Source organism: Salarias fasciatus, chromosome 12 (genome assembly GCF_902148845.1).
Source record: "Salarias fasciatus chromosome 12, fSalaFa1.1, whole genome shotgun sequence".
NCBI classification, from domain to species: Eukaryota; Metazoa; Chordata; class Actinopteri; order Blenniiformes; family Blenniidae; genus Salarias; species Salarias fasciatus.
This window is the reverse complement of record NC_043756.1, coordinates 10,987,772-11,014,385: the sequence shown is the minus strand read 5'-3', so window position 1 is coordinate 11,014,385 and position 26,614 is coordinate 10,987,772. Positions and strand designations below refer to the sequence as shown.

General features: G+C 42.6%; 1 protein-coding gene across 1 annotated transcript; it reads right to left on the bottom strand.

Annotated features, from left to right (window-relative positions):
- Positions 1–8,128: 8,128 nt before the first annotated feature.
- Positions 8,129–14,109, bottom strand: LOC115397824 (arrestin domain-containing protein 3-like). The gene is made up of 6 exons (XM_030104301.1): positions 13,798–14,109; positions 11,891–11,948; positions 10,334–10,481; positions 9,944–10,031; positions 8,772–9,028; positions 8,129–8,489 (listed from the first exon to the last, which is right to left on the bottom strand). Exons 1-6 carry the CDS (start codon positions 14,051–14,053, stop codon positions 8,316–8,318), a joined length of 981 nt encoding a protein of 326 aa, XP_029960161.1. The 5' UTR covers positions 14,054–14,109; the 3' UTR covers positions 8,129–8,315.
- Positions 14,110–26,614: the final 12,505 nt, after the last annotated feature.

Genomic DNA, 26,614 nt, shown 5'->3' with positions numbered 1-26,614 from the left:
AGTACTCTCACCTTTGCTCCTCACCCTTCATCCTCTATACATTGGACTTCCGCTATTCCACAGACAATTGTCATGTCCAGAAGTTCGCTGATGACTCGGCCATCATAAGATGCGTGTCAGAGGGGAACGACTGCGAGTACAGGAAGGACATCATGGAGCTTTGTCTTCTGGTGCGAGCAGAACCACCTCCAGATGAATGTCAGTAAGACAAAGGAGACAGTGATTGATTTCCGCAGGACACCAAACCGTCCACCAGTGAGCATCCAGGGACTCGACATTGAGAGAGTGAGGACTTACAAGTACCTGACTCTCTGTATAAGAAGGATCAGTGTCGTCTATACCTGCTGAGGAGGCTCGCATCATTTGGTGTGAGCAGACCACTGTTTAGGACCTTCTATGACAGTGTGTCTGTGGTCTTCTATGCAGTGGTGTGCTCGGGAGGGGGTTGCACTGAGTGATACAAGAACAGACTCAACAGACTGATTAAAAGATCCAGCTCAGCCTGTGGCTGCCCGCTGGACTCCATGGAGATGGTGGGAGAGGGGAGGGCTCGGGCCCAACTACTGTCCATCATGGAAAACTCTTCCCACCCTCTGCATCAAACTGTGAACTCGTTGAAAAGCTCCTTCAGCAACAGAGTGGTGCACCCTAAGTGTAAGAAGGAGCGTTTCCTCAGGTCGTTTATTCCAGCATCTGTTAGATTGTACAATGCTGCTGTATAAATTTCATTGTGTGGTGGTTTGTTGTGCTTTTTGCCTGAAGTCATCACTTCCTCCTATTTTGATACTTTGTGGGGAAGTTAGATGCAACAGTGCTTTAACGCTGTCTCCCTTTGTTTGTGAACATTATAGAGCTGCCCACAAGGCAGCCTGTAGGGAATCACAAATCAAAGACAAGAATTCTGAGCTGAAAGGTCCCATCTTGATCATACTGAAAATCTCTCTCTCATGCCCTCCAACTGTTCTAAGTCCTCATTGTCCTTCTCAGCCCTCACTGTAGATGAGCTCTCTCAGCACTCACTAATGTGTTATTCCACTTTTCTCCTGTCTGATCAGATAAGGAGACCAATGCTGGTGTTGCCAATACCACAAGCCTTCATGTAGGTTTTTAATCTACAAAGTAATAAACAGTAATAAACACACTGGCTCAGGATATTGGGACAAATCCAACTTTCCAAGACTCCAGGATGATTTTTTTTTTGTGCTGACAGATATTGAGTATTGATAACATTCAAACCACTGATCCAAAGCATATTGAAATTTTGGTATCAAGCCACATTAACAGTAGGAGTCCAAGACACTTTGACGCTCCTGAAACAGAATCTTCTGGGGGAATCTGACTTCTTCATGGAGCACTTCTAAAGTCAGTTTCAACCCCTTTATTCAGACAATTCAGATAGTTTTAACTAATCAATCAAAAAGATTATTCACATATTATCAAACCGCATTGGGAAATTCTATGTACACATTTTTTCCACCGTAATGCGGTTGAGGGACCCGTAAACCGTGGGAATCGAAACTGCAACCTTTGCTTCTCCAGACCCCAAACCACCACCGCCCCAGTTTCTAACCTGTAGGATTTTTTTTCTACACAGGCTCAACCTACACACAAAACATCTGAAAAGAACAGCCACTGTTGCTTAATTCCCGGTAGTGATGATGTTTATTACAAGAATCTGCAGAGCAAAGCCACCAGCTGTAACAGTGCAACTTCTGAACAATTATGGCATCTTCAGTTTGAAGATTTTAAACAAGCAACACACATCATGTGGCTGATCTGACTGATTAGCACTATGGAAAAAAAAAAAAGTCAACTTAATATGAATTTAATTAGATAAAATGAAAAATGAAGGAATTATCCAGTGGTGCATTCATGAGCAACTGAGAGGAGGGAAAGTCCCCACTTTCTGGGATAAATATAATAATGCCACATTAGGAAGATCAAATTGGAAACTTCACTTGAAAAGATGGAACAGGTTCACTTTAGTAGTATTTCTTAATCCTCCAAGCATCTGTATTGTTCTTGCACTGCAGTTAGATGTTCATTGCATGATTTCTATATCTTTGTTTTATACATTTGTCCTATTGTACGTAAGTCACTTTAGCTAAACGGCATTTTAAAAATGAAAGTTCTTGGAGAGGCTCAATTTCATTCAACATGGCAGCAGTTAAAGATGAGAAATGTAAAGTTCACTGCGCAGACATGTTAAATTCATCCTGTCGTTGTCGCTTGTTGTTATTGACATAGCATTAGAGAGCACAAAAAAATCCCACCTCAGCCAGGAAACAGTTTGTGCTCCTGTCTTGCTTAGAGACAACAGCATGTGGGAGGCACCAACACTCCATGCAGCTTCTGTTTGACCATAAATCATAAAGACATATGGACGAGGAATTCCTTGTTTGAGGACAGAAATCCACTTTTCTGTTATAATTATACTTTTGCCACTGAAAGAGTGCTTTGATCATTTATGACAGGTTCTCGGCTTCACAGGGTACGACCAATTTATCCCAAAGCAGACACAGAGACACACACTCACATTCACACGACTTAAAAATTTTGAAGTGACTTGCAAGCTTGAATGAACCAAAAAAATAATTGTGAAGAAGTGGAAGTTCAAAAGCAATTACCATTCACAGTTTGTGGCCATCGATCATAAAAAAAAAAAAAAAACTTGATGTGATTATATGCTGAGTGGGATCTGTGACTGGGTACAGAGGACTTGAAGTTGCTGTCACTTGGAGCTCCTGCAGGATCAGATGTGCTCCACTTCCTCATTGAGCTGAGCACGGACAAGATTCGATGAAACAACGAAGAATGGAAACACCACCTCTGGATCAAAAGCAAAGCTAACGTCCGAATACACCTGAGTAACAGTTATACAATGAGAAGAAAAAAGGCAGTCAGAATCCACATACTTTAATGAAGACATACATTATTTTTATTACATGATTATTTTAATGAATAAGATGATTTCTAATGGTCACTACTCCAAATGAAAAGCTATTTCATTGCATTGTCTAGCTACATCTATTTATTCATTTTGTATATCCCATCATGCAATTTAGCGACTGGAGTCAATCATAGTCGTCTATGAGACAAAGATAAGGTACAAACTGTGCGACTGTTAAATCACAGTCACGCAGTCAACACTTGCAACTTGCAACACTTACCTCCAGCATTTTTTGCAACCAAGCCCTCTTTGACTTTAAGATATCTCTTGTGCACATAGTAGGTCTTCTCATTTTTTCCAATTCCTTCCATCCAACGCACTTTTGCATCCCCTTTAGCCTTCACTGAAATGCTCTTCAGTTTGGTGTCACTCCTCACATAGAAAGAAAGAGTGCCTATAATAGTATCGCCTTTGGAATAAGTGCCCCCTTGATTCAGCGCTTCCAAAATCAGTTTTAAGTCCTTACAGGGAGACACGCTGTCTTTAAGTCTTTGTTCACTCCACAGCAGGAGCTAAAAGTCAAGAGATAGTCAGTGCATTACGTTGTATCCATCCATCCATCCATCCATCCATCCATCCATCCATCCATCTTCCACCGCTTATCTGGGATCGAGTTGCAGGGGCAGCAGTATAAGCAGAGATGCCCAGACTTCCCTGTTCCAAGACACTTCCTCCAGCTCTTCCGGGAGGATCCCACGGCATTCCTAGGCCAGCCGAGAAGCATAGTCTCTCCAGCGTGTCCTAGGTCTTCCCTGGGGTCTCTCCTGGTGGGACATGCCCGGAACACCTTCCCAGGGAGGCGTCCAGGAAGCATCTTAAAGAGGTGCCCGAGCCACCTCAGCTGGCTCCCCTCGATGTGGAGGAGTAGCAGCTCTACTGCAAGCTCCTCCCTGGTGACTGATCTCCTCACCCTATCTCTAAGGGAGTGCCCAGCCACCCTATGGAGGAAGTTCATTTCAGCTGCTTGTATCCAGGATTTTGTCCTCTCGATCATGACCCAAAGCTCATGACAATAGGTGAGGGTGGGGACGTAGACAGACCGGTAAAGGACCAATGCAATGACCACATCACTGCAGATGCTGCACCAATCCACCTGTCAATCTCATGCTCCATCCGTCGCCCACTCATGAACAAGACCCCAAGATACTTAGACTCCTCCACTCAGTGGAGAGACTCTGGCAGGGCAGGCCACCTTCTTCCGGTTGAGGACCATGGCTTAGGATTTGGAGGTGCTGATTCTCATCTCTGTCGCTTCACACTCGGCTGTGAAACCGCCCCAGCAATTGCTGTAGGTCCAGGTTCGATGGAGCCAACAGGACAACATCATCTGCAAAAAGCAAAGATGAAATCCTGTGGTCCCCAAAACGGGAAGCGTCCGGCCCCTGGCTTCACCTACAAATTCAGTCCATAAAGATTATGAACAAAACCGATGACAGAGGGTAGTCCAGACAATGCTGACCAGACTCCTACTCCTGTCATGCAGAGACCGGACGGCCCTTAACAAGCACGAAGCCCGGAGCACCCCCTACAAGACACCACAAGGGACACGGTCAAACGCCTTCTCCAAGTCCACAAAACACATGTGAACTGGTCGGGCAAACTCCCATGAACCCCCGAGCACCCTATAGAGCAGGGGTCCTCAAATGCAAGCATGGGTCCGGGCTGCAGTGCCCTGTCGGAGTGGGGCGGGGGGGACAATACCGAGTGATGCCGGGAAGTACCGAGCAGAGCGGTGCTCACACGGAACGCGGAGCGTGGGGGCACCCCTTGTACGGCCATGGCGGCCCCCCTGTACATCTGTACATTGCGCCCTAGGCTGCCGTCTAGTTTGCCTATGCCTGGGACCGGCCCTGGGTCCATTTATTAATGTCGTTCATGTACAACGCAGGTCGAAGGTGCTGTCCGTCCCATCTTGCTAGCAGCATGCACGCTCTGTCAGCCAATCAGCGCATTGTTGTCATAGAGATGACAGCCCATAATATCCTGTCACCCAATCACCCAGTGCCAGCCAAGCAGCGCTGTCTCCCTCTTCTCTCAAACACACACATGCATGCACATACACACACAGCACGCAGCGCGCTGGGCGCATGCAGTGATTAAATCTAACAGAAGTGGGAATATGAGATATTTGACTAAAAATGAAACAAAAATTAGCGATAGAATAGTAGCGCATAGCAATAGATTGGTGATTAATAAAAATAATATATGTTTAAAGAAAAAAAATGTTTTTGTTTTTTTTTTTTTGTGGAAAAGTGCCATTTGCCCTGCGTCCACAGCGAGGTGTGCCGTGATCCTGTCGTGGACCGCAGTCCGCTAATTGAGGAACCCGGCTATAGAGGGTACAGAGGTGGTCCAGTGTTCCGCGACCAGGACAAAAACCGCATTGTTCCTCCTGGATCCGCGGTTCGACCATCGGTCGAATCCTCCTCTCAGGTACTCTGGAATAGACTTTCCCAGGGAGGCTGAGGAGTGTGATAGTTGTAGCAAATCCGCTGGTCCCCCAATTTAAAAAGGGGAACCACCACCCCAGTCTGCCAATCCAGAGGCACTGTCTCTGACCACCATGCGATGTTGCAGAGACGTGTTCCAGAGACTTAAGGTACTCAGGGCGAATCTCACCACCCCCGGTGCCTTGCCAACGAGGAGCTTACTGACCACCTCGGTGACTTCGGATTGGGTGATGGACGAGTCCAGCTCTGAGACCTCAGCCTCTGCTTCCTCCATGGAAGACGTGGCAACAGGATTGAGGAGGTCCTCGAAGTTTTCCTTCCACTGTTCTATAAATCCCCTGATCAGGTCAACAGATCCCCACCTCCACTATAAACAGTGTTAGTGGAGACCTGCTTCCCCTTCCTGAGGCACCAGACGGTTTGCCAGAATTTCTTTGAGGCCGACCAGTAGTCCTTTTCCATGGCCTCCCCGATCTCCTCCGAGACCCAAGTTTTTGCCTCCACAACTGCTTGGACTGCAGTTCGCTTGGCTTGCCCATACCTGTCAGCTGCTTCTGGAGTCCCATGAGCCAACAAGACTCAATAGGAACTCCTTCTTCAACTTCACCACAGCCCTTTGTGTCCAGTGTCCACCACCGGGTTTGGGGGTTGCCGCCACGACAGGCACCGCAGACCTTACGACTACAGCTCCGGGCAGTTGCTTCGACAATGGAGGTGGAGAACATGGTCCACTCGGACTCAATGTCCCCAGCCTCCCTCGGGACATGAGAGAAGCTCTCCCGGAGGTGGAAGTTGAAAACCCTGCTGACAGAAGGTTCCACCAGACATTCCCAGCAGATCCTGACAACTCATTTGGGTCTCCCAAGTCTGTCCGGTTTCCTCCTCCGCAAGCGAATCCAACTCACCACTAGGTGGTGATTGGTTGACAGCTCTGGTCCTCTCTTCACCCGAGTGTCAAAAACACGCGGCCGGAGGTCAGATGACACATCAACAAAGTCGATCAATGACCTCTGATCTAGGGATTCCTGGTGTCAAGTGCACTTATGGACACCCCTGTGCTCGAACATGGTCTTCTTTATGGACAAACATGGTGAACACAGAAGTCCAATAACAGAACACCACTCGGGTTCAGATCAGGGAGGCCGTGCATCCCAATCACCCCCATCCAGGTCTCACTGTCGCTTCCCATGTGGGTATTGAAGTCTCCCAGTAGAACAATGGAGTCCCCAGATGGAGCACTGTCCAGCACGCCTCCCAGGGACTCCAAGAAGGCCGGGTACTCTGCACTTCTCTTCAGCCCGTAAGCCGAGACAACAGTGAGGCACCTGTCCCCGACCCGAAGGTGCAGAGATGCAACCCTCTCGTTCACTGGGGTAAACTCCAACACATGGCGGCTGAGCTGTGGGGCTATAAGCAAACCCACACCAGCCCGCCACCTCTCACCACGGGCAACGCCAGAAAAGTGGAGAGTTCAGCCCTTCTCGAGAGGCTGGGGTCCAGAGCCCAGGCTTTGTGTGGAGGTGAGCCCGACGACATCTAACCGGTACCTTTCAACCTCCCTCACAAGCTCGGGCTCCTTCCCCCCAATCCATTCCTTAATTTTCTGTAATTAATCTCATCATTCAATTCTCTGGTGTGAAGATGGCCCATAAAGACAGGAGCTGTGAGGCAGCTGAAGGCATTGAACCCCTAACCAAGGTCAAGGTATTCAGCATCACATGGCTGAAAGTATTTTAATCATTTTACCTGGACAGCAAGCCCTTCTTTTTTTTATCACAAGAGACATTTTCACCAGTTGCAGAAAGTTCGCATAGTTCACTATTCTAGACAGGCGACACTACAACCAAAATAAATTTGGATCTGGATAAAAACACATTCCTGTCCACTTTTGGAGAAAACTATTCTTCTGTGGGTGAAAATCATGAAAACAAGTCATCTATTATATATATATATATATATATATATATATATATATATATATATATATATATATATATATATATTGTGTACATATATTTATGTACATACATAAAATACTTCTGTCATACACAAACACAATATTAGCTTAGTTTCACATGCATGAATTTTACTCAAACATTGTATTTCAATCTCTGAAGAACTCACAGTTTTTGAGCTGCTCAACAAAATATTCCTTTAATCCTTATTTGTCATTGTAACAAGTACAACCAAAAAAAAAAAAGAAGTGTGATCCAATCTGTACATCATACATAAAAATCACTAAAAGCACTTTAAAGAAACACAAGCAGAAACCCATCACTCACAGTCAAGCATGCACTCTGTCTTTTAGTCATTGCAGCGATCTCTTATAAAACATAATGAACATCAAATGTGTTTTGACTCAGGAAGAAAAAGACTAAATGTGGATGAGAGACAATGATGCTGGACACCATTGCCAGAACAAAACGTCATCAATAAACAAGTTTTTTATAGTTATAGTAGTTTGTAGATATACAGATATTGTGAACGAGGCTTTACTGTTTATGGTATTTATCGTGTTGAAACTCAGTATGAATCAAAATAGAATATAATAATTAATATGGAAATAGCAATAATGTGATGATTAAAAGATAATAATAGAAATAATAATCATAATAGTGATTATAGAATTTAAACATAATAACAACATTAATTACAATAATCGTGATAATAATAGATATAACAATTCGATATAATAATAATGATAATCACAATCATACAATCATAATGTCAGTAACAGTCAAGTACAATATAAATCCTTAAACCAATTCTCTCAATAAAAACTCAATCAGCCTGAACAGTTTATGAGTTCATTTCAGTCTGTTTATGTCTGTGTGTCCTCCAAGTCTGATGTTTATCATAAACATCAGACAAGTTGAAAACTGATCAATTTATAATCATGTTTATGGTGAAACATATCATTCCTCAGTGTGCTGTGGAAGCGAGATCAACCCCTGCAAGATGGCAGCGTGAATGAGGAGTCTCCGTATATGATCTCTTTGACTGAGGTGAGCATGGACAAGGTTCGACGGAACAACGAAGATCGGAAACACCACCTCTGGATCGATAGCAAAGCTGACGTCCAAATACACCTGAGTATAAGAGATACAATGAGAAGAAAAAAAGGCAGTCAAAATCCACAGACATTAATGATTCCTAACTATCATGAATCTAAATGAAAAGCCATTTCATTGCATTATCTATTTACATCTATCTATTCATTTTCTACACCCGTTCATCCAATTTCGGGGCTGGAGCCAATCATAGTTGACAGTGAGATAAAGAAAACGTACAACAAACCAAAGATGGTGAGATTCAAACAGATAGCAATGTTTCAAAACAGGATTGTATTCATTATATGTCTCACTACATACCTTGAGGTAATGTTCAACTGAGATGATTTCACAGTTATGGAGAGTGCAGGCAGCATCAACAGGAATCTTCACTTCACAGGGAACCGTCACCTCTGATCTTGGTGTGATTGTGTCTCCAACCACTTTAAATATGACTTTATCACTGGTTTTGGTGTACTTTTTGACTCTGTACACAATCTTCTGGTGCAAACTGAACTTGGGCCTCACAGATTTTGAAGAAGTGTTGCAGATTCTGGCAGAGGCAGACAATGTGTCACCTATTGGAGACAAAACATGATGCTCAGATGTGCAAATCAGTTGCTGCATATTTTGAAAAAACTTGGCACATTGTACGACATGGATGTAAAAATCTTTCCCACAACGTGAAGTTTGCTCTGTGCAGCCCATCGTACAGACTGCAAGATGAAATCAAAAGGTGATCACAGGTGGATGACATTGACATGAAGAAGCATGCGGTCGCCATGGCCACCGAAACTCAACTTAGCACCAACATTCACTAGCAAAACATGAACGGAGTTCTAGTTTACTCCCGCTGGGATGAAGCCTGATAAAACACAGCCCAGTGGACAGTACACAATTGGACAGAGTCCATTGAGACGCTCCCCACCATGAAGCGTCTCCCCCAGAGGCAAAAGAGCGAGCTAATAACTTCAGCATGAGTCCTATCAGCTGGACACGAAGAATTTTTTTTTGTTTGTTTTTTTTGCTTTTACACACCAAAGCGTTCACAATTGTGACATTTGTGTTTGGAGGAAAATCACTTTCACAAAATCACAGTAATTTTCCAACAACACATGATGTAAAACACTCTACATGTAAACAGAAACAAACACTGCCATGGATCGCAGCAGCAGTCCCACAATAGCCCCAAATTTCAGACGATGCTGTTAATTGGTGATTGATTTTTGTAAACAAGTAAAAATTTAAGGTAACTCCAGATAACCGGCGTTTGCCAGATCAACTACAAGTTTAAGGCGGGTTTTCAACATCTGTTGGCCACCAGTTAACAGGGAAACCAGTTAATATGGAGCACCGGTATAGAGCCAAGGCATACAATATGGACACCATTCTCTCACAATTGTTATCTTTCCACTGGGACTGATTTCACAGTCTGTACAGGCTAGTAAAGGCAGGTGCTTCTCTTGTTTATTTTAGTGAATCAGACACTGTACCTGGAGAGCAAACTCCTCGGTTCACTGAAGCAGTCATTTGGAGCTGTCCGCTGGAGAAAGTCTTAACCACTGAACCGGATAATGGATGCTGTAAACATATTCAAAACAGGCATTTTCCCCAGTCAACTTACATTCTCCAATAATCAGAAAACAAATTCTAGAAGAAATTGTGTTTTGTTCCAGGTCAGGTGAGCTTTGACTTAAGCTGTATTGTTAAAGTTAAAACCATAAAAAATAACTGTAAAAGCTTGACCTTGTTATATTTACATACATTTTACTGCTGTGATGCTGGAATGTCTTCCCTGAATTAATAACATTGATAAACAAATATATTAAACTGTTTACACTGTAACTGTTTTCACATTCTTAACACCATTTTGGGATATTCACCATGGCTAGATGAATTGGTGGAATAGACTTTGAAACAAACTTGATCTCTTTTGTTAGTGATGAAGGCCACCGCCAACTTCTGGAAATTTTTGCTTCAACCATGTACACAATTTTTCCATATTTCGCTTCGAAGGAGGATGGCATTTCCCTGCAACACGGAACCAGAACAGAGAAGCAAATTAAAAAGATGAATTACAGGGTGAGTGACATGTTTCATGGCTAAAACATTCAAATTATTATAAGAAAAGGCAGTGTAAGGCAAGGTGATTTTATTTGCATAGCACATTTCAGCAACAATGAAATTGAAAGTGTTTCACATGAACAAAAATGTACATCAGTGAAAGATAAAAAGAAAAAGCATAATAAACCTAAAATTTAAAAAGAATGAAAAGAACAATGGTCAGCATTAAAGTACAACACTTAAAGACAGAACAAATAAAAACTGAAAGCAGCTTCTGCATGCTTGGTTTACACAACCTAATATTACAGAGGATCTTGGAGTTCTTATTTTGCGCCGAAACCTTTCAGTATTTTGAAGACCAGCAGTAATATTTTAAAATCTATTCTTTCTATGACAGAAATCCAGTAGTGCAAAGATCTGAGAATCGGACTGATGAGATTCATGTCTTGGTGTTTGTCATTATGAGAGTAGAAGCATTTTGAATCGACCATCCAGTAGAGTTTTTAGGAAGAGCGGTGATGACAGCATTATAGCGTCCTGAAGTCAACTGAATTAATTTCTCTAAATCCTGCTGAGATATCAGTCTTTTCACCCTCGTTTCATTTTTCATGAGCTGTCTTTTTGGTTGTTTTGATGTTGCTGGTCAGACTCAGGTCAGAGTTTATGATCACATGCAGATTTCTGGTTCTGTCACTGTTTTTTAACCTGTGACAATGAAGAAGAGCACCAACCAGTAATCTCCCCTCTTTAGATCCAAAAAACTTTTGGAATATCCAAAGGTTGACTTGCTCAGTGTTCCCACTCAGTGTTTTTATTGGACCACAGACACCTGATCAGAGAGGCCGAAATCTGTGTGTCATCTGTGTTGTGATGATTCCACACTTTGTTGTTGAATCAAATCTGAGCCAATGGGATTATCAGATGTTAAACAGAAGTGGGGACAGAATAGAGATGTACTTTCATAATAATTTCTTCATTGTCAGACAACATAGTTGAAAAAAAATTATCTTGAAGAAAAATAAGCTTGTATCAGATTTATCCTCACATCTCTGCCTTAATAAATGACCATTATCTTTTATCTCATAATTTAGAGTAGTTGTGTCAAAAACACCAGCAGGTGTCAGAAGAGCAGAACTTCTTCATGTCTCATCAGGAGTACCAGTGGAGTTTCTGCAGTTGGTGGAAACACTCTTGTTTTACTATGGATGCAGATAGTTCCAACATAAAAAGCGCTGTTAAGGTCAATGTGTATTTTCACAGTTTGGTTATGAGTTATAGGTTGATTTCACTCTCAGATAAAGCCTGACTTTTAATCTATATGTAGGCTATTAAAACAAATATGGAAACAGAAATAAAGGTAAAAGCTTCTCACTTACCAATGAGGAATTTGGAATGACAACTTGAAATTATGGGGCCCTTGGCGAAGTACAGTGGCTGAAAAAAAGTAAAAAAATGAGAATCACTGGCACTTCTACCGACATTATGTATGCATTTAACAATATTTGTGGTTGAGCCTGGTATTTAACCTTTATTATTGAGACACAATAAATCAAAGTGTGTGTGTGGTGTGTGTGTGTGCGTGTGTGTGTGTCTGTGTGTGTGTGTGTGTGTGTCTGTGTGTGTGTGTGTGTGTGTGTGTGTGTGTGTGTGTGTGTGTGTGCGTTCTCGTATTTCTATCCTTGTCGGGGCCAAATGTCCCCACTAGGATAGCAAAACGTGGAACGACGTGCCTTGTGGGGACCTTTTTCTGGTCCTCAGTAGGAGAAACAGTGTTTTCTTGACCATGTTGTTGTTACTGAAAAAAGTAAAAGTGCAAAAACATTTCTTTAGGGTTAGGCTTTGTTGTGGTGTGGGTTAGGGTTAGGGTAAGGGTCAGGGTTAGGGTTAGGGTTAGGGGCTAGAAACGAATGGGAGTCAATGGAATGTCCCCAAAAGAGTGGGAAACCCAACACGTGCGTGTGCGTGTGTGTGTGTGTGTGTGCGTTTCATGATTTCAATCACAACAACAAGAAGAAACCTTTGTCCAGTAAAGGAACCCAAAAGCTCTCAACATACAGAGCAGGATTAGGGCCAGTGGAAAATCTTGAGCGAGAGACGATGAGAAACAGTGACAGTGGTTTTGTGGTTCATTTCACCACATCCACGTCGTCTGCAGCATCTGCTGTCACACATCTCTGTTAATGTCACAGCAGCCGAGTGTCTGCCTGTCACAGCTATAAGACCTCATACACTCATAAGAGAAGGTTGTTTAAACACGTTTTGTGCTGCTGTTCCTTCACCGTCTCTATAAACTGGTTTAAGATGTCCACTGCATGCAATGCACTGCATATAATGTGTACAAGTTCTTCTTAAAAACTTCTGTTTGAAAAAAACAAACAAAAAATCACTTCAACATGTATGCATGTGTACATGGAAAAACAAACCAACAAAAATGATTTGCTCTTATTATTTCCTCTGTGCAGATAGACCTAGATGTCACTGTGTTCATGGAACACTGGTGAATGACATGGTGTCTGCAAAAACATTCAACTCAGAATCCCTTCAGGTTCTGTTGTTACTTTGCACATAAATGTCAGCAGTGCATGATTTGGAGGACCTGATCAAACTTGCCTTGAGATGATACACATAAAATATTCCGAATGTTGTATTATATCTCTTTATATTGATGTTCCGTATCAGTTGCCAGCAGAAATAGGTCACTTACAGCAACCTACACTTCTGAATTTAAAATCAAAATTCAGACAAAAAAGTCAGAACTCAACTTTTTTTCACCCTAGTGGCCCTAATGATCTTCATTCTCCAAATGTTCATTTTTTCACTCCAGCACACTTGTGAAAAACTGTATGATTTTTAACTGTGGAAATTGCGATATAAATCAAATGTATTTTATAAAATGTATTTACTTCTTGCACGGCTGCTTATGCAGTCACTAACAGGTTCAGAAAAGCAGAATGAAGGTACAATTTGAGATTATTTTTTTTTCTCACAGGAGTTCCAGAGACATGATGAGTTGAAGGATAATTTGCCTAGCTGCTGAAGCACTTAAGCTGTGAGAAGAGTGGTGCAGAATTACTGGAAACCCACAAAAAGTGCAGTCAAACTACTGTGACAATTTTTTTCCAGGAAAGAACTGTCAGAGCAATATAAATACTGTGTGTGTGCAAAAAAGCACACATCCATACTACTGTGACTTCCGAAAACAACAGTACGGATTTCCAAAGTGTCTTCAAAGTATGGGGTAAATCACAGTCACACAGTTAACATTTGTAACTTGAGGACTTACCTCCAGTATCTTTTGCAACCAAGTCCTGTTTGAGTTTGAAATATCTCCTTTGCCCCTTGTAGTACGTCGTACTATTTCCATATTCTTCTTTCCACTCCACCATTGCGTCCCCTTTAGCCTTCACTGAAATGCTCTTCACTTTGGTGTCACTTTTCAGATTGAAAGAAAGAGTGCCGATAATATTATCTCCTTCGGAATAAGTGCCCTCTTGGTTCAGCGCTTCCAAAGTCAACTTGAAGTCCTTAAAGGGAGCCATGTTGTCTTTAAGCCTTTGTTCACCCCACAGCAGGAGCGAGAAGTCAAGTTGCCTCTTTATAGAACGGGATATGCTGATTGACAAGCCTCCAGGAAATACTTCATCATATTGTTTCAGACCTCCCTCAGCAGCACACAGGAAGTCACTGCACTGACTTCAACAGAGAAAATGTTGTAGGCTTTAAAAGCATCGAAAGCTGAAAGAAGTGTGGTGAGGATCATACAAACGATCATAAATTTTCTTTATCAGATGGACGGTTCCTCTTCACTGTTCTCCACTGTCGACCCTACAAGCAAAATAAATTAGGATCTGGATAAAACACATTCCTGTTCACTTTTGGACTGAACAATTCTAAAAACCCTTTGCAATTTTAAAAGCTCTAGCTCTTAAAAGCATTGAGAATCACCAACACCCATCACTCATAAGTTTGCACTCTGTCACTGCAGCGATCCCTTGTAAACCATATTGAACATCAAATGTGTTTTTCTGTGTTCAGTGAGGTGATTGTGTAACCCAGATTGGGTAAACAGAACTGATTTAATTAAATATTTAAAATAAATAAAAAGCAGTTAAAAAAGTATTATTTTCATTTAAAAACACACCGCTGATTGAAGAGTAAAATTTTATTTATTTAAAAAAAGAAAAAAAAGATTAGATTCAGGATTTACACCCGGCAGCCGTGAGCCAATCACGAGCTCCGCTGGTCACATGGTAGGCCGTCACTTCCTGCTTCGCGGCAGAGACGGCAGACAGCAGAGAAGCGCCTCAATGGTTCCAGAGGGAAATTAATCCATGTTCATCTTCGGGGTAAGATTAAAAATAACCATTTTAAACTGCCATCCGTTGATCAATTACCTTATTGGTGATACGTAATTATTATATCTGGCGTTAATTTCCTCTAGAACCGTGCGGTTGATCGAATGTTCGAGCTGAACGTGGCCATGTGATTAGGGCCAGGAGAACAGAAACTGACTCAGCGGTGAGTGAGATGGAAAGATTGGATGATTGTATTGACGGAAATTGATTGTAAAATGGTTGATTTTTATGGTGAAGATATTTGATGTCTTTTTATTTTCTTTATGTGATGGAAGAGCTAAATGTTTTGTGAAATGTGGAGCAATGAAGCACACATTTGGTTTTGTAACCTCAGGTTGCCAATTATTTTACATTCATTGTGTTTTTTTTATCAATTTGGTGGCTTTATATCACGTTTTCTGTTTATTTTCTATGAAAATGGATTAGTTTTGAGCTTTTGACTTCACCATACTTTCAGAATAGATGTGATTTCGTATAAAGAATGCGTGAAAGTAATTCTGATTGATCTTTTCTGGCCTGTTCATAGGTCAGGTTTTTTTTTGTGAATTGTTTCCTGTTGGATTTGAGTGGTGGATGTTCATCGCTCGGTGTGCGGGTGGAGTTTCCGACCGGGACCGGAGCCACACTCCGCCAGGGTCTGGAGCTTCGCCTGCGGGAAGCAGTGGGGCTGCACAGCCCAGGATTTTGGATTTCCCGGTGTGAACTGGGTGGCGAGCCAGGACGAAAGAACACGCACGTTGATCACAGATTCTTCTCCTTCACAGTGGTAGGATTGAACTGATCACTGACACACAGACACTGACACACTGGAGCACTGACACAGTGGAATACAAACTGAAGAACTTGATTTTGAAAGGGCCCCAACGGAACAAGGACTGCTTGGGAACTGGGTTTTCTTTTTGCCGGCTTTTATTATTTTGATTTATTATTTTCCATATATTCTTCTGCTTGCTGTGTTTGTCAATTGTTGTTGTGATTTCAAATAATACGTTTGCACTCAATCAGATTGTTGTGTGTGTCGTATTTGATATCTAATCACTGGCTCTTAAAGATCTAGAATCGCTCTGATAGTAGCCCAATTGATTTGATTTATTTGACACCCACCTGTGCCTTATTACGACTTCGCAATATTGGTTACAGATTTGGCGAGCCAGCCAGGAGCCGGTTGATTTGATATCAATACTGAAATCACATCCAGTATGGACTTCATACAGGAGTCTGGTATTAAGATCCCAAATGCAGTCATTGTTAGTGGAGCAACCCAGGTTGCAGATCAGGACGAGCAAGTCATTGATTTTTTGAAGAAGTATGGCTCTATCAAGAGAGTTGTTTTTGTTGATGATGATGCCTCTGAGTTTTACAAAAACCTGATCGTTGAGTTTTCGTACGGCACGGCCATTGAGGGATTGGCAGAGATTTTGCCGTACACATTTACAGTGAAAAATGATCCCCCTGTTGTTTATGTTGTGAAAACATTGAGCAGTGTGTACCATACCAGGATTGGTGGTAACATTACTAAGACTTACCTGACTGAGCTCAAAACACTAGCCAAGCGAAGCGGAGTTGAGTATGAGCTGGTATTGAAAGATGTCATGTCCCAGATCAGCGAGGATGTTGGTACTATGAGTCTAAATCCTGAAACAACTCCTGAAGTGCATGTCGAGGCCTCCTGGCCACATGCCACAGACGATGTCATGAATACAAAGGAAGCCAGATCTCCGTCCCTTTCAGTTGGTGATGTGAACCCACCTGAAATCCAGAAAGTCGTGGTTGAGCATATAGTCAGGAGGGAAACTGATAGCTCACATTTGCAGTCTCCAGTAAGGCTTCGCTCCTTTTCTGGAAAGACTCCCAGACCAAACAGTGAAGCTGATTATGACACTTGGCGCTCACACATTGAACTGTTGTTGAGTGATCCTGACATGGCCCCTCGGCAGATATCCAGAAGGATTGTTGAAAGTTTGCTCCCACCAGCGACTGGTGTGGTTAAAGGTCTACGGCCTGATGCTCCCCCGTTAGCCTATTTGCAACTGCTTGATTCTGCATTTGACACAGTCGAGGATGGGGAAGAACTTTATGCCCAATTCTTGAACACATTCCAGGACCCGGGTGAGAAATCTTCAAATTATCTCCATCGGTTGCAGATAGCACTAAATCAAGCTGTAAAAAGAGGAGGGGTTCCATCTAAAGAAGTTGACAAACACTTGCTGAAGCAGTTCTGTAGGGGGTGTTGGGAGAGTTCTCTGCTCACTGCCCTTCAGCTTGAACAAAAGAAAAATGATCCACCCTCATTTCCAGAGCTTCTGCTGTTGTTGCGTACTGAGGAAGATAGACAACAAGCAAAAACTAATCGCATGAGAAAACACGTAGGTGCCACAAAGCAGCGGGTCCAAATTCAGTCCCAGGATGCAGGTACATGTGTGGAACCAAAAGAGAAACCAGATGCAGTTTCTAATGCTATCAAAGACCTCGAGAGACAGGTTGCTAGCTTGCAGAGCCAGTTAACCTCTCTCATGACTCACAAAAAGAAGGAGACAGGCAAGAAGATTCCTGTAGGAAAATTCAAATCCCAAACAACAGATGAAGACAACACAAACTTCAAAAATCAAACAAAGCTGAAGCAAACAGGCAGACCTCGGCCGTGGTACTGCTTTAACTGTGGTGAAGACGGGCATATCTCCCCGTCGTGTACTGAAGCACCAAACCCCAATTTGGTAGCTGAAAAGAAAAAACAACTGGCAGAGAAGCAGCGTGCATGGGACACCAAAACCAGTCCCAGTGCACATTTAAACGAGTAACAGCACCTGTTGTGGGGCGAACAGGGGCTGCTCAGATCCAACGTCCCTCAGTTGATAATGCTGGAAATAAGTCTCAGGCATGTACCAGCCTGAAACAACTGGACAGGAACTCCCAAATTAAGCTTCCTGATGGATTGGTTGGTACTAAATGCACGGCTTGTGTGAACATAAAAAATGCAGAAGTCAGATGTCTGTTTGATACGGGTTCCCAAGTGACAACAGTCCCCCAGTCGTTTTACAACCAGCATCTTTCAGAGCAGGAGATTAAGCCGTTGATTGATCTTTTGGAAGTAGAAGGAGCAGCAGGGCAGTCTGTTCCTTATTTGGGTTTTATTGAGTTGGCTGTAACTTTCCCAAAAGAGTTTGCAGGGGCACCAATTGAGGTTAACACACTTGCTTTGGTTGTTCCCGATTTTGAAGCCATCAGAGATCCCCTTGTGCTTATAGGCACTAACACTCTTGATGTACTTTATGACTTGTGTTCCAAAACTGGAGTGATGCACCAGCCTATTCCATATGGCTACAAAGCAGTCTTCAAAGTGCTTGATGTAAGGCACAAGCAGACAGACCATTCTGAGTCCAGAGGTGTTGTGAGGTTGCAAGGGAAAAGTGCTCAGGTCATTCCGGCTGGTGAGTCTGTTGTTCTTGAAGGAGTTTGCCCAGAATGCCAGTTTCAGAATGAAAAATCTGTTCTCATCGAACATCCTTCTTCGCCTTCATTACCAGGGGGTTTGTTTGTGAGGGCTGGCTTGGTTGATCTTCCCCAACGGCAGCCTTATGTGATACCTGTTGTGATGTGTAATGAGTCTGATCACGATATTGTCATCCCTGCAAAGTGCGCAATAGCACAAATTTGCACTTACCAGACTGTCTTATTGAAGGAGCACAGTGTGACTGAATCACTTGAGTCATGTAAGAAACCAGCGCAGACAGAATCTTCACAAAAATCCACTCTGAACTTTAACTTTGGTGAGTCTGAAATTCCCCGTGAGTGGAAAGAACGCATCACTCGGCAACTTAACAGCATGCCTGATGTGTTTGCACAGCATGAATTGGATTTTGGTCGGACAGACAAAGTGACACATCACATAAAACTCTCAGACGAGACTCCCTTTAAGCAGCGAGCCCGACCAATCCACCCCCAGGATATTGAGGCAGTTCGGAGGCACATTCAGGAACTTCTCGACACAGGAGTTATCAGAGAGTCAGAATCACCTTTCTCATCACCCATTGTAGTGGTCAGGAAGAAGAGTGGCCAGGTTCGTTTGTGCATCGATTACAGGCGTTTGAATCTCCAAACCATCAAAGATGCCTATTCTCTCCCAAAGTTGGAGGATACATTCTGTGCACTCAATGGATCTGAATGGTTTTCTGTCCTTGATTTAAAATCAGGATTTTATCAGATTGAAGTTGAAGAATCAGATAAACCAAAAACCGCTTTTGTGTGCCCTCTTGGTTTTTGGGAGTTCAACCGAATGCCTCAAGGAGTGACCAATGCTCCAAGTACATTCCAAAGACTAATGGAGAAATGTATGGGGGACATGCACCTAAAAGATGTGTTGGTTTTTATTGATGACTTGATCGTGTTTTCTAAAACACTGGAGGAACATGAAGAAAAACTGATGAGAGTGCTCTCTCGTCTTAGAGAGTTTGGCTTAAAACTGTCACCGGAAAAGTGTGTTTTCTTCCAGACATCAGTTCGTTACCTTGGCCATGTGGTGTCCAGAAATGGAGTGCAGACCGATCCAGAGAAGGTCACAGCTCTCAAGACATGGCCGATCCCTCAGAACCTGAGGGAGTTGAGATCTTTTCTCGGTTTTGCAGGGTATTATCGGAGGTTTGTGAAGGATTTCTCCAGCATTGTGAAGCCCCTCAATGAACTGACTTCTGGTTATCCACCTTCCCAAAAGAAAGCAAAAATGAAACAGAAATCGGAGCAGTACCGAAACCCAAAAGAGCTCTTTGGAGAGCGATGGACTCCTGCTTGTCAGCAGGCATTTGACACAGTCATCACAAAACTTACCACTGCCCCTGTTCTGGCTTTTGCAGATCCCCAGAAACCTTATGTGCTTCACACTGATGCTAGCACCACCGGGCTCGGTGCTGTGCTGTATCAGGAGCAAGAGGGTCAGCTTCGGGTCATTGCTTATGCAAGCAGAGGGCTGTCAAGAAGTGAGAGTCGCTACCCAGCACATAAGTTGGAGTTCTTGGCATTGAAATGGTCGGTTACTGAAAAATTCAGTGATTATCTGTATGGTAATGATTTCACTGTCGTCACTGACAGTAATCCATTGACATATATACTTACCTCAGCCAAGCTAGATGCAACCAGCTACAGATGGCTGGCAGCATTGTCCACATTCTCATTTAAGCTTCTTTACCGACCAGGTAAGCTGAACAATGATGCAGATGGCTTGTCTCGCAGACCACATGGGAAGTCAGAGGATGATCTCAAGTCTCAGAAAGAGAGAGAACGCATTCTTCAGTTCACCCGAGACCACCTTTCAGACCCAGAAAGCATTGATGCTGTTGATCGAGAGGTTGTACAAGCAATCTGTGAAAGGCAACTCATCTACAGTGTAGATGATGATGAACACAGGGGTCTTAACAATGCTGTCTTGGTTGAGAGTCTTGCTGTTTCTGCTGATGCTGTGCCTGACAGTTATCAACAGGAAGGTCAGCTTGGAGGGCTTCCAGATATTCCCTATTTGTCCAGAGCCGAGTTGATGGATAAACAAAGAGCTGATCAGTGCATAAGGCATGTCATTTCCCAACTTGAACATGGTGACAAACCACCCCCCACTTTACGAGATGAGATCCCCGACCTTGCATTCCTACTAAGGGAGCTGAACCGCCTTGAGCTTTTGGATAATGTTTTATACAGACGGCGTCAAGAGGGTTCTAAGGTGACTTACCAGCTTGTGCTTCCAGCTGAGCTTCGTGATGCGGTATTGACCAGCCTCCATGATGACATGGGTCACATGGGGGTGGGCCGCACAATGGATCTTGTGAGGACTAGGTTCTACTGGCCAAGGATGGCCGCAGATGTTGAAAAAAAGGTCAGAACTTGTGGTAGGTGTGTAAGAAGGAAGTCACTGCCTGAGAGAGCCGCACCACTTGTTAACATTAAAACCACAAGGCCCCTTGAGTTGCTCTGTATGGATTTTCTTTCTCTTGAACCTGACAGAAGTGGGATGAAAGACATTTTGGTGATCACAGATCATTTTACCAAATATGCTGTAGCGATCCCTACACCTAACCAGAAGGCCCGCACAGTGGCAAAGTGTTTGTGGGAGAATTTCATGGTGCATTATGGTATGCCAGAGAAGCTACATAGTGACCAAGGACCAGATTTTGAGTCCCGTTTGATCAAAGAGCTTTGTCAGATCGCGGGCATCCAAAAAGTCAGAACAACCCCATATCACCCCAGGGGTAATCCTGTCGAGCGGTTTAATCGCACTTTGCTAGACATGCTAGGCACTCTCCAGAACAAAGATAAGTCTCGCTGGCGTGACTTTGTAAAACCTTTGGTCCATGCCTACAACTGCTCTAGGAATGATGTCACAGGGTTTACGCCATACGAACTAATGTTTGGACGCCAACCTCGCCTGCCGGTTGACTTGGCGTTTGGATTGCCAGTACAGAACAGCCAGCATGTATCACATTCTGATTATGTGCGAAACCTCAAATCTCAGCTCGAGGAAAGCTATAAGATTGCAATGAAGAATGCTGCAAAGATAGCACAGAAGAACAAAACACGGTTTGACAGGCGTGTCACTGCCTCGGATTTGGAAGTTGGTGATCGAGTGTTGGTCAGAAATGTCCGGATTCGAGGAAAGCACAAGATTTCGGATAAGTGGGAGTCTATCGTTCATGTGGTCACGAGTAGGGCAGGGACGCTTCCTGTTTATACAGTCAGGCCAGAGAACAATGATGGTCCTTTGAGGACATTGCACAGAGATTTACTCCTCCCCTGTGGTTATTTACCTACAGAGAAAAGTGGAGAGTTGATTCAAAAGCCTGTTAAGCACAGACCCGCCACTCGTGCAAATCCCGCTGTGGATGCTGATCCTTCCTCGGAGGAGGAGGATGAACTCATACCAGTCTATTGGTTTAGACCACAACCAAGTACCGAGCTCCCTACAGTCCAGAGTTCAGAACAGACCCACTCAAGAACATTCATTAAGAACAGTACGCAGCATACGGAACGTCCCAATATACTTCCAGCTGAGAGCTCAGCAAATGTTCCAGAGGTTGGTTCTACTTTTGAATCAGACAGATTACTCATCTCTGACAGCACATCAGGTTGTCCTCTAAAGGTCAATGAAACCACCAGTCATCCGGATGGCATTGAGCACTTACCTGTTACAGCAGCTGTCACAGTTGAACAAACCTCTGAAGTTGCCCAGACCAGCAGTGTTGTAACAGACCGTGACCTACCTGAAGAGTTATGTTTGGTAGAGAGAGAGAACTTACCTGCTGAAGTTGATGACATTCATAACGAGCAGCTTGAGGCAGATGAACCTGTAAATAAGGAAGCTGAAGAGGAAGGAAAGGATGAGTCAGATGAGGTGGAGCCAGGTGCAAGTGAAGTGTTGGAGGGACACACTGTCAGGAGGTCAGAGAGAGTTGGCAAACCACCAAAACGGCTTGACTACGTTGACCTTGGAAATCCGTTAATAACAGTGGTGAAATCATTCTTCCATGGGCTTACTTTAGCACTGGCCGAAACACTGAACGAAGCAGAAAAGTCCTCATTCCCCCCTATACTGTCAGTTTAATATGTCTAAATATTGCCATGTACAGGGACGTACATGAGTTCAGCAGGGGAGAGTGTAACCCAGATTGGGTAAACAGAACTGATTTAATTAAATATTTAAAATAAATAAAAAGCAGTTAAAAAAGTATTATTTTCATTTAAAAACACACCGCTGATTGAAGAGTAAAATTTTATTTATTTAAAAAAAGAAAAAAAAGATTAGATTCAGGATTTACACCCGGCAGCCGTGAGCCAATCACGAGCTCCGCTGGTCACATGGTAGGCCGTCACTTCCTGCTTCGCGGCAGAGACGGCAGACAGCAGAGAAGCGCCTCAATGGTTCCAGAGGGAAATTAATCCATGTTCATCTTCGGGGTAAGATTAAAAATAACCATTTTAAACTGCCATCCGTTGATCAATTACCTTATTGGTGATACGTAATTATTATATCTGGCGTTAATTTCCTCTAGAACCGTGCGGTTGATCGAATGTTCGAGCTGAACGTGGCCATGTGATTAGGGCCAGGAGAACAGAAACTGACTCAGCGGTGAGTGAGATGGAAAGATTGGATGATTGTATTGACGGAAATTGATTGTAAAATGGTTGATTTTTATGGTGAAGATATTTGATGTCTTTTTATTTTCTTTATGTGATGGAAGAGCTAAATGTTTTGTGAAATGTGGAGCAATGAAGCACACATTTGGTTTTGTAACCTCAGGTTGCCAATTATTTTACATTCATTGTGTTTTTTTTATCAATTTGGTGGCTTTATATCACGTTTTCTGTTTATTTTCTATGAAAATGGATTAGTTTTGAGCTTTTGACTTCACCATACTTTCAGAATAGATGTGATTTCGTATAAAGAATGCGTGAAAGTAATTCTGATTGATCTTTTCTGGCCTGTTCATAGGTCAGGTTTTTTTTTGTGAATTGTTTCCTGTTGGATTTGAGTGGTGGATGTTCATCGCTCGGTGTGCGGGTGGAGTTTCCGACCGGGACCGGAGCCACACTCCGCCAGGGTCTGGAGCTTCGCCTGCGGGAAGCAGTGGGGCTGCACAGCCCAGGATTTTGGATTTCCCGGTGTGAACTGGGTGGCGAGCCAGGACGAAAGAACACGCACGTTGATCACAGATTCTTCTCCTTCACAGTGGTAGGATTGAACTGATCACTGACACACAGACACTGACACACTGGAGCACTGACACAGTGGAATACAAACTGAAGAACTTGATTTTGAAAGGGCCCCAACGGAACAAGGACTGCTTGGGAACTGGGTTTTCTTTTGCCGGCTTTTATTATTTTGATTTATTATTTTCCATATATTCTTCTGCTTGCTGTGTTTGTCAATTGTTGTTGTGATTTCAAATAATACGTTTGCACTCAATCAGATTGTTGTGTGTGTCGTATTTGATATCTAATCACTGGCTCTTAAAGATCTAGAATCGCTCTGATAGTAGCCCAATTGATTTGATTTATTTGACACCCACCTGTGCCTTATTACGACTTCGCAATATTGGTTACAATTGCTTTTCTTAAATCTGGTTGTCTTTGTTTTTAATGCTCTGTGTTGTCTGCGTGACGGCAGCCAGTCAAACAAAAGGTCCAGGGAGTGAGTTGTCCTTAATGATGTTTGCATTTTTGAGGCCAATTTCAATTCCGATTGAAACCGTGTGTTCATAAAAAGCTCAGTTCCTCAAACTTGGGACGTTCAGTGTGACCATGTTCTGTGGACTTAAGCTGACTGGCTTTCTAACTGTGGACACAAAGATCACAACCCAACAACAATAACGTGGCTGTGTGTGATGTTACTGATACAGAATCCAACTGGTTCCTCTCCTGAGCTGTAAACCCCAGTAAACCATTCAGACAAGAACTATGACATTAACACATCTATGTGCGTCACACTTGTTAAAAACATGAGAGAAAGAGAGAATGTAGTTAATTTTGAAGAGGAAAAGTTATGTTTTCACAAAAGTTTTTTTCTTTTTTGAAAGATTACAGAAATGACGGAAGACTGCTTTTCTCTGGCTACTCATTCCAAAACAATTGACCTCTGACAGAAATGATACTGAAGACAATTAAAAGAAATGCAGACTTTTACTTATTGTGAACCCTGGTGAGAAAAAAAGTGTACTTTATTGTATTTTAACACTGACTTCATGTTTGAGGTGAGAACCTTGAGGTTTGTTTTTTTTAAGTAATAAACAGTAATAAACACATTGGCTCAGATTATTGGTACAAATCCAACTTTTTCAAGATTCCAGGCTGTCATTTTTTTGTGCGGACAGATATTACCATTCAAACCACTGATCCAACTCATATTGATATTTTGTTATCAAGCCAAATTAACAGCAGGAGTCCAAGACAATGAACACACATCTACACACCCTGAGTTCTTCACAACATGTTCAGCAATTTCAGTCAAGCTTTAAACAAAAACAGATTACAAGTTCGAAAAGAAGAAATCATTTTATTGCTTGTCTGTTGCATTTTTGATGACAAGTAGTGTTTGACATAGAAGTATTTTTTGTCCACTTCCTTCACTTTGACCCTCCCAGTCAAAATGAAAGGTAACGTTCCTCAAACAGAATCTTCTGGGAGAATCTGACTTCCTCACGGAGCACTTCTAAAGTCAGTTTCAAGCCCTTTATTCAGACAATTCAGATAGTTTTAACTAATCAATTGAAAAGATGATTCATATATGATGGAACCCCCATTGGGAAATTCTTTGTACACATTTCTTCCACCCAAATGTAGTCGAGGGACCCATTGTGGTGACCTGTAAACTGTGAGAATCAAAACTGCAACCTTTGCTTCTCCAGACCCCAAACCACCACTGCCCCAGTTTCTAACCTGCGGGGTTTTCCACACAGGCTCAACCTACACACAAAACATCTGAAAGGAACAGCCACTACTACTTAATTCCAAGTAGTGATGATGTTTATTACAAGAATCTGTAGAGCAAAGCCATCAGCTGTAATAGTGGAACTTCTAAACAATGATGGCATCTTCAGTTTGAAGATTTTACACAAGCAGCACACATCATGTGGCTGATCTGACTGATTAGCACTATGAAAGAAAAGCCAATTTAATATGAATTTATTTGATAAAACCCACTGACATGAAAAATGAAGGAATTATCCAGTGCTGCACTCATGAGCAAATTGAGAGGAGGGAAAGTTACTAGGATAAATGGAATAATGCCACATTAGGGAGATCAAATTGCAAACTTCATTTGAAAAGATGGAACAGGTTCACTTTAGTAGTATTTTCTTAATGCTCCAAGCATCTATTGTTTTGCCCTGCAGTTAGATATTTATTGCATGATTTCTATATCTTTGTTTTATACATTTGTCCTATTGTTGGTAAGTCACTTTAGTAAAACAAAATTTTTAAAATAAAGGTTAAACTCATTCTTCTTTTTGCTTGTAGTTATTGACATAGCATTAGAGAGCACAAAAAAATCCCACCTCAGCCAGGAAACAGTTTGTGCTCCTGTCTGTTTAGAGACAACAGCATGTGGGAGGCACCAACACTCCATGCAGTTTCTGTTTGTCCATCCATGACACATGAACAAAGGGACGAGGAATTCCTTCTTTGAGGACAGAAGTCCACTTTTCTGTACTTATAACTATACTTTTGCCACTGAAACAGTGCTTCGATCATTTATGACAGGTTCTCAGCTTTACAGAATACCACCAATTCATCCCAAAGCAAATACAGAGACACACACTCACATTCACGCCGACTTTAAAATTTTGAAGTGACTTGCAAGCTTGAATGAACCAAAAAAATAATTGTGAAGAAGTGGAAGTTCAAAAGCAATAACCATTCAGAGTTTATCACCATCAATTACAAAAAGAAGAAAACACTTAAAGGGGCTGTATCATGCAAAATTCACTTTTTGTATGTTTTAACCTTGTTATATAGTTATGTACTTACCAAAAACACCCCCAAAGCATTTTTTTCTTTTCGTGTCTGTGTGTTTGAGCTTTCCTCACATTTGTGCTGCTCAGAGAGGCAGCCCCTCCCGCACCCGTGAAAACAGACTGTTTCCCATGTTGACGTCACACGGTGAAGATGGCTCCCCTGAGCCCCCCTCCCGCAGGCCCTCGGAAATCAGCGTTGCCACTTTTTGTATCTCCGATTACGGGGATAAACTTTAACCATCGTCTGAAAGCAACAATC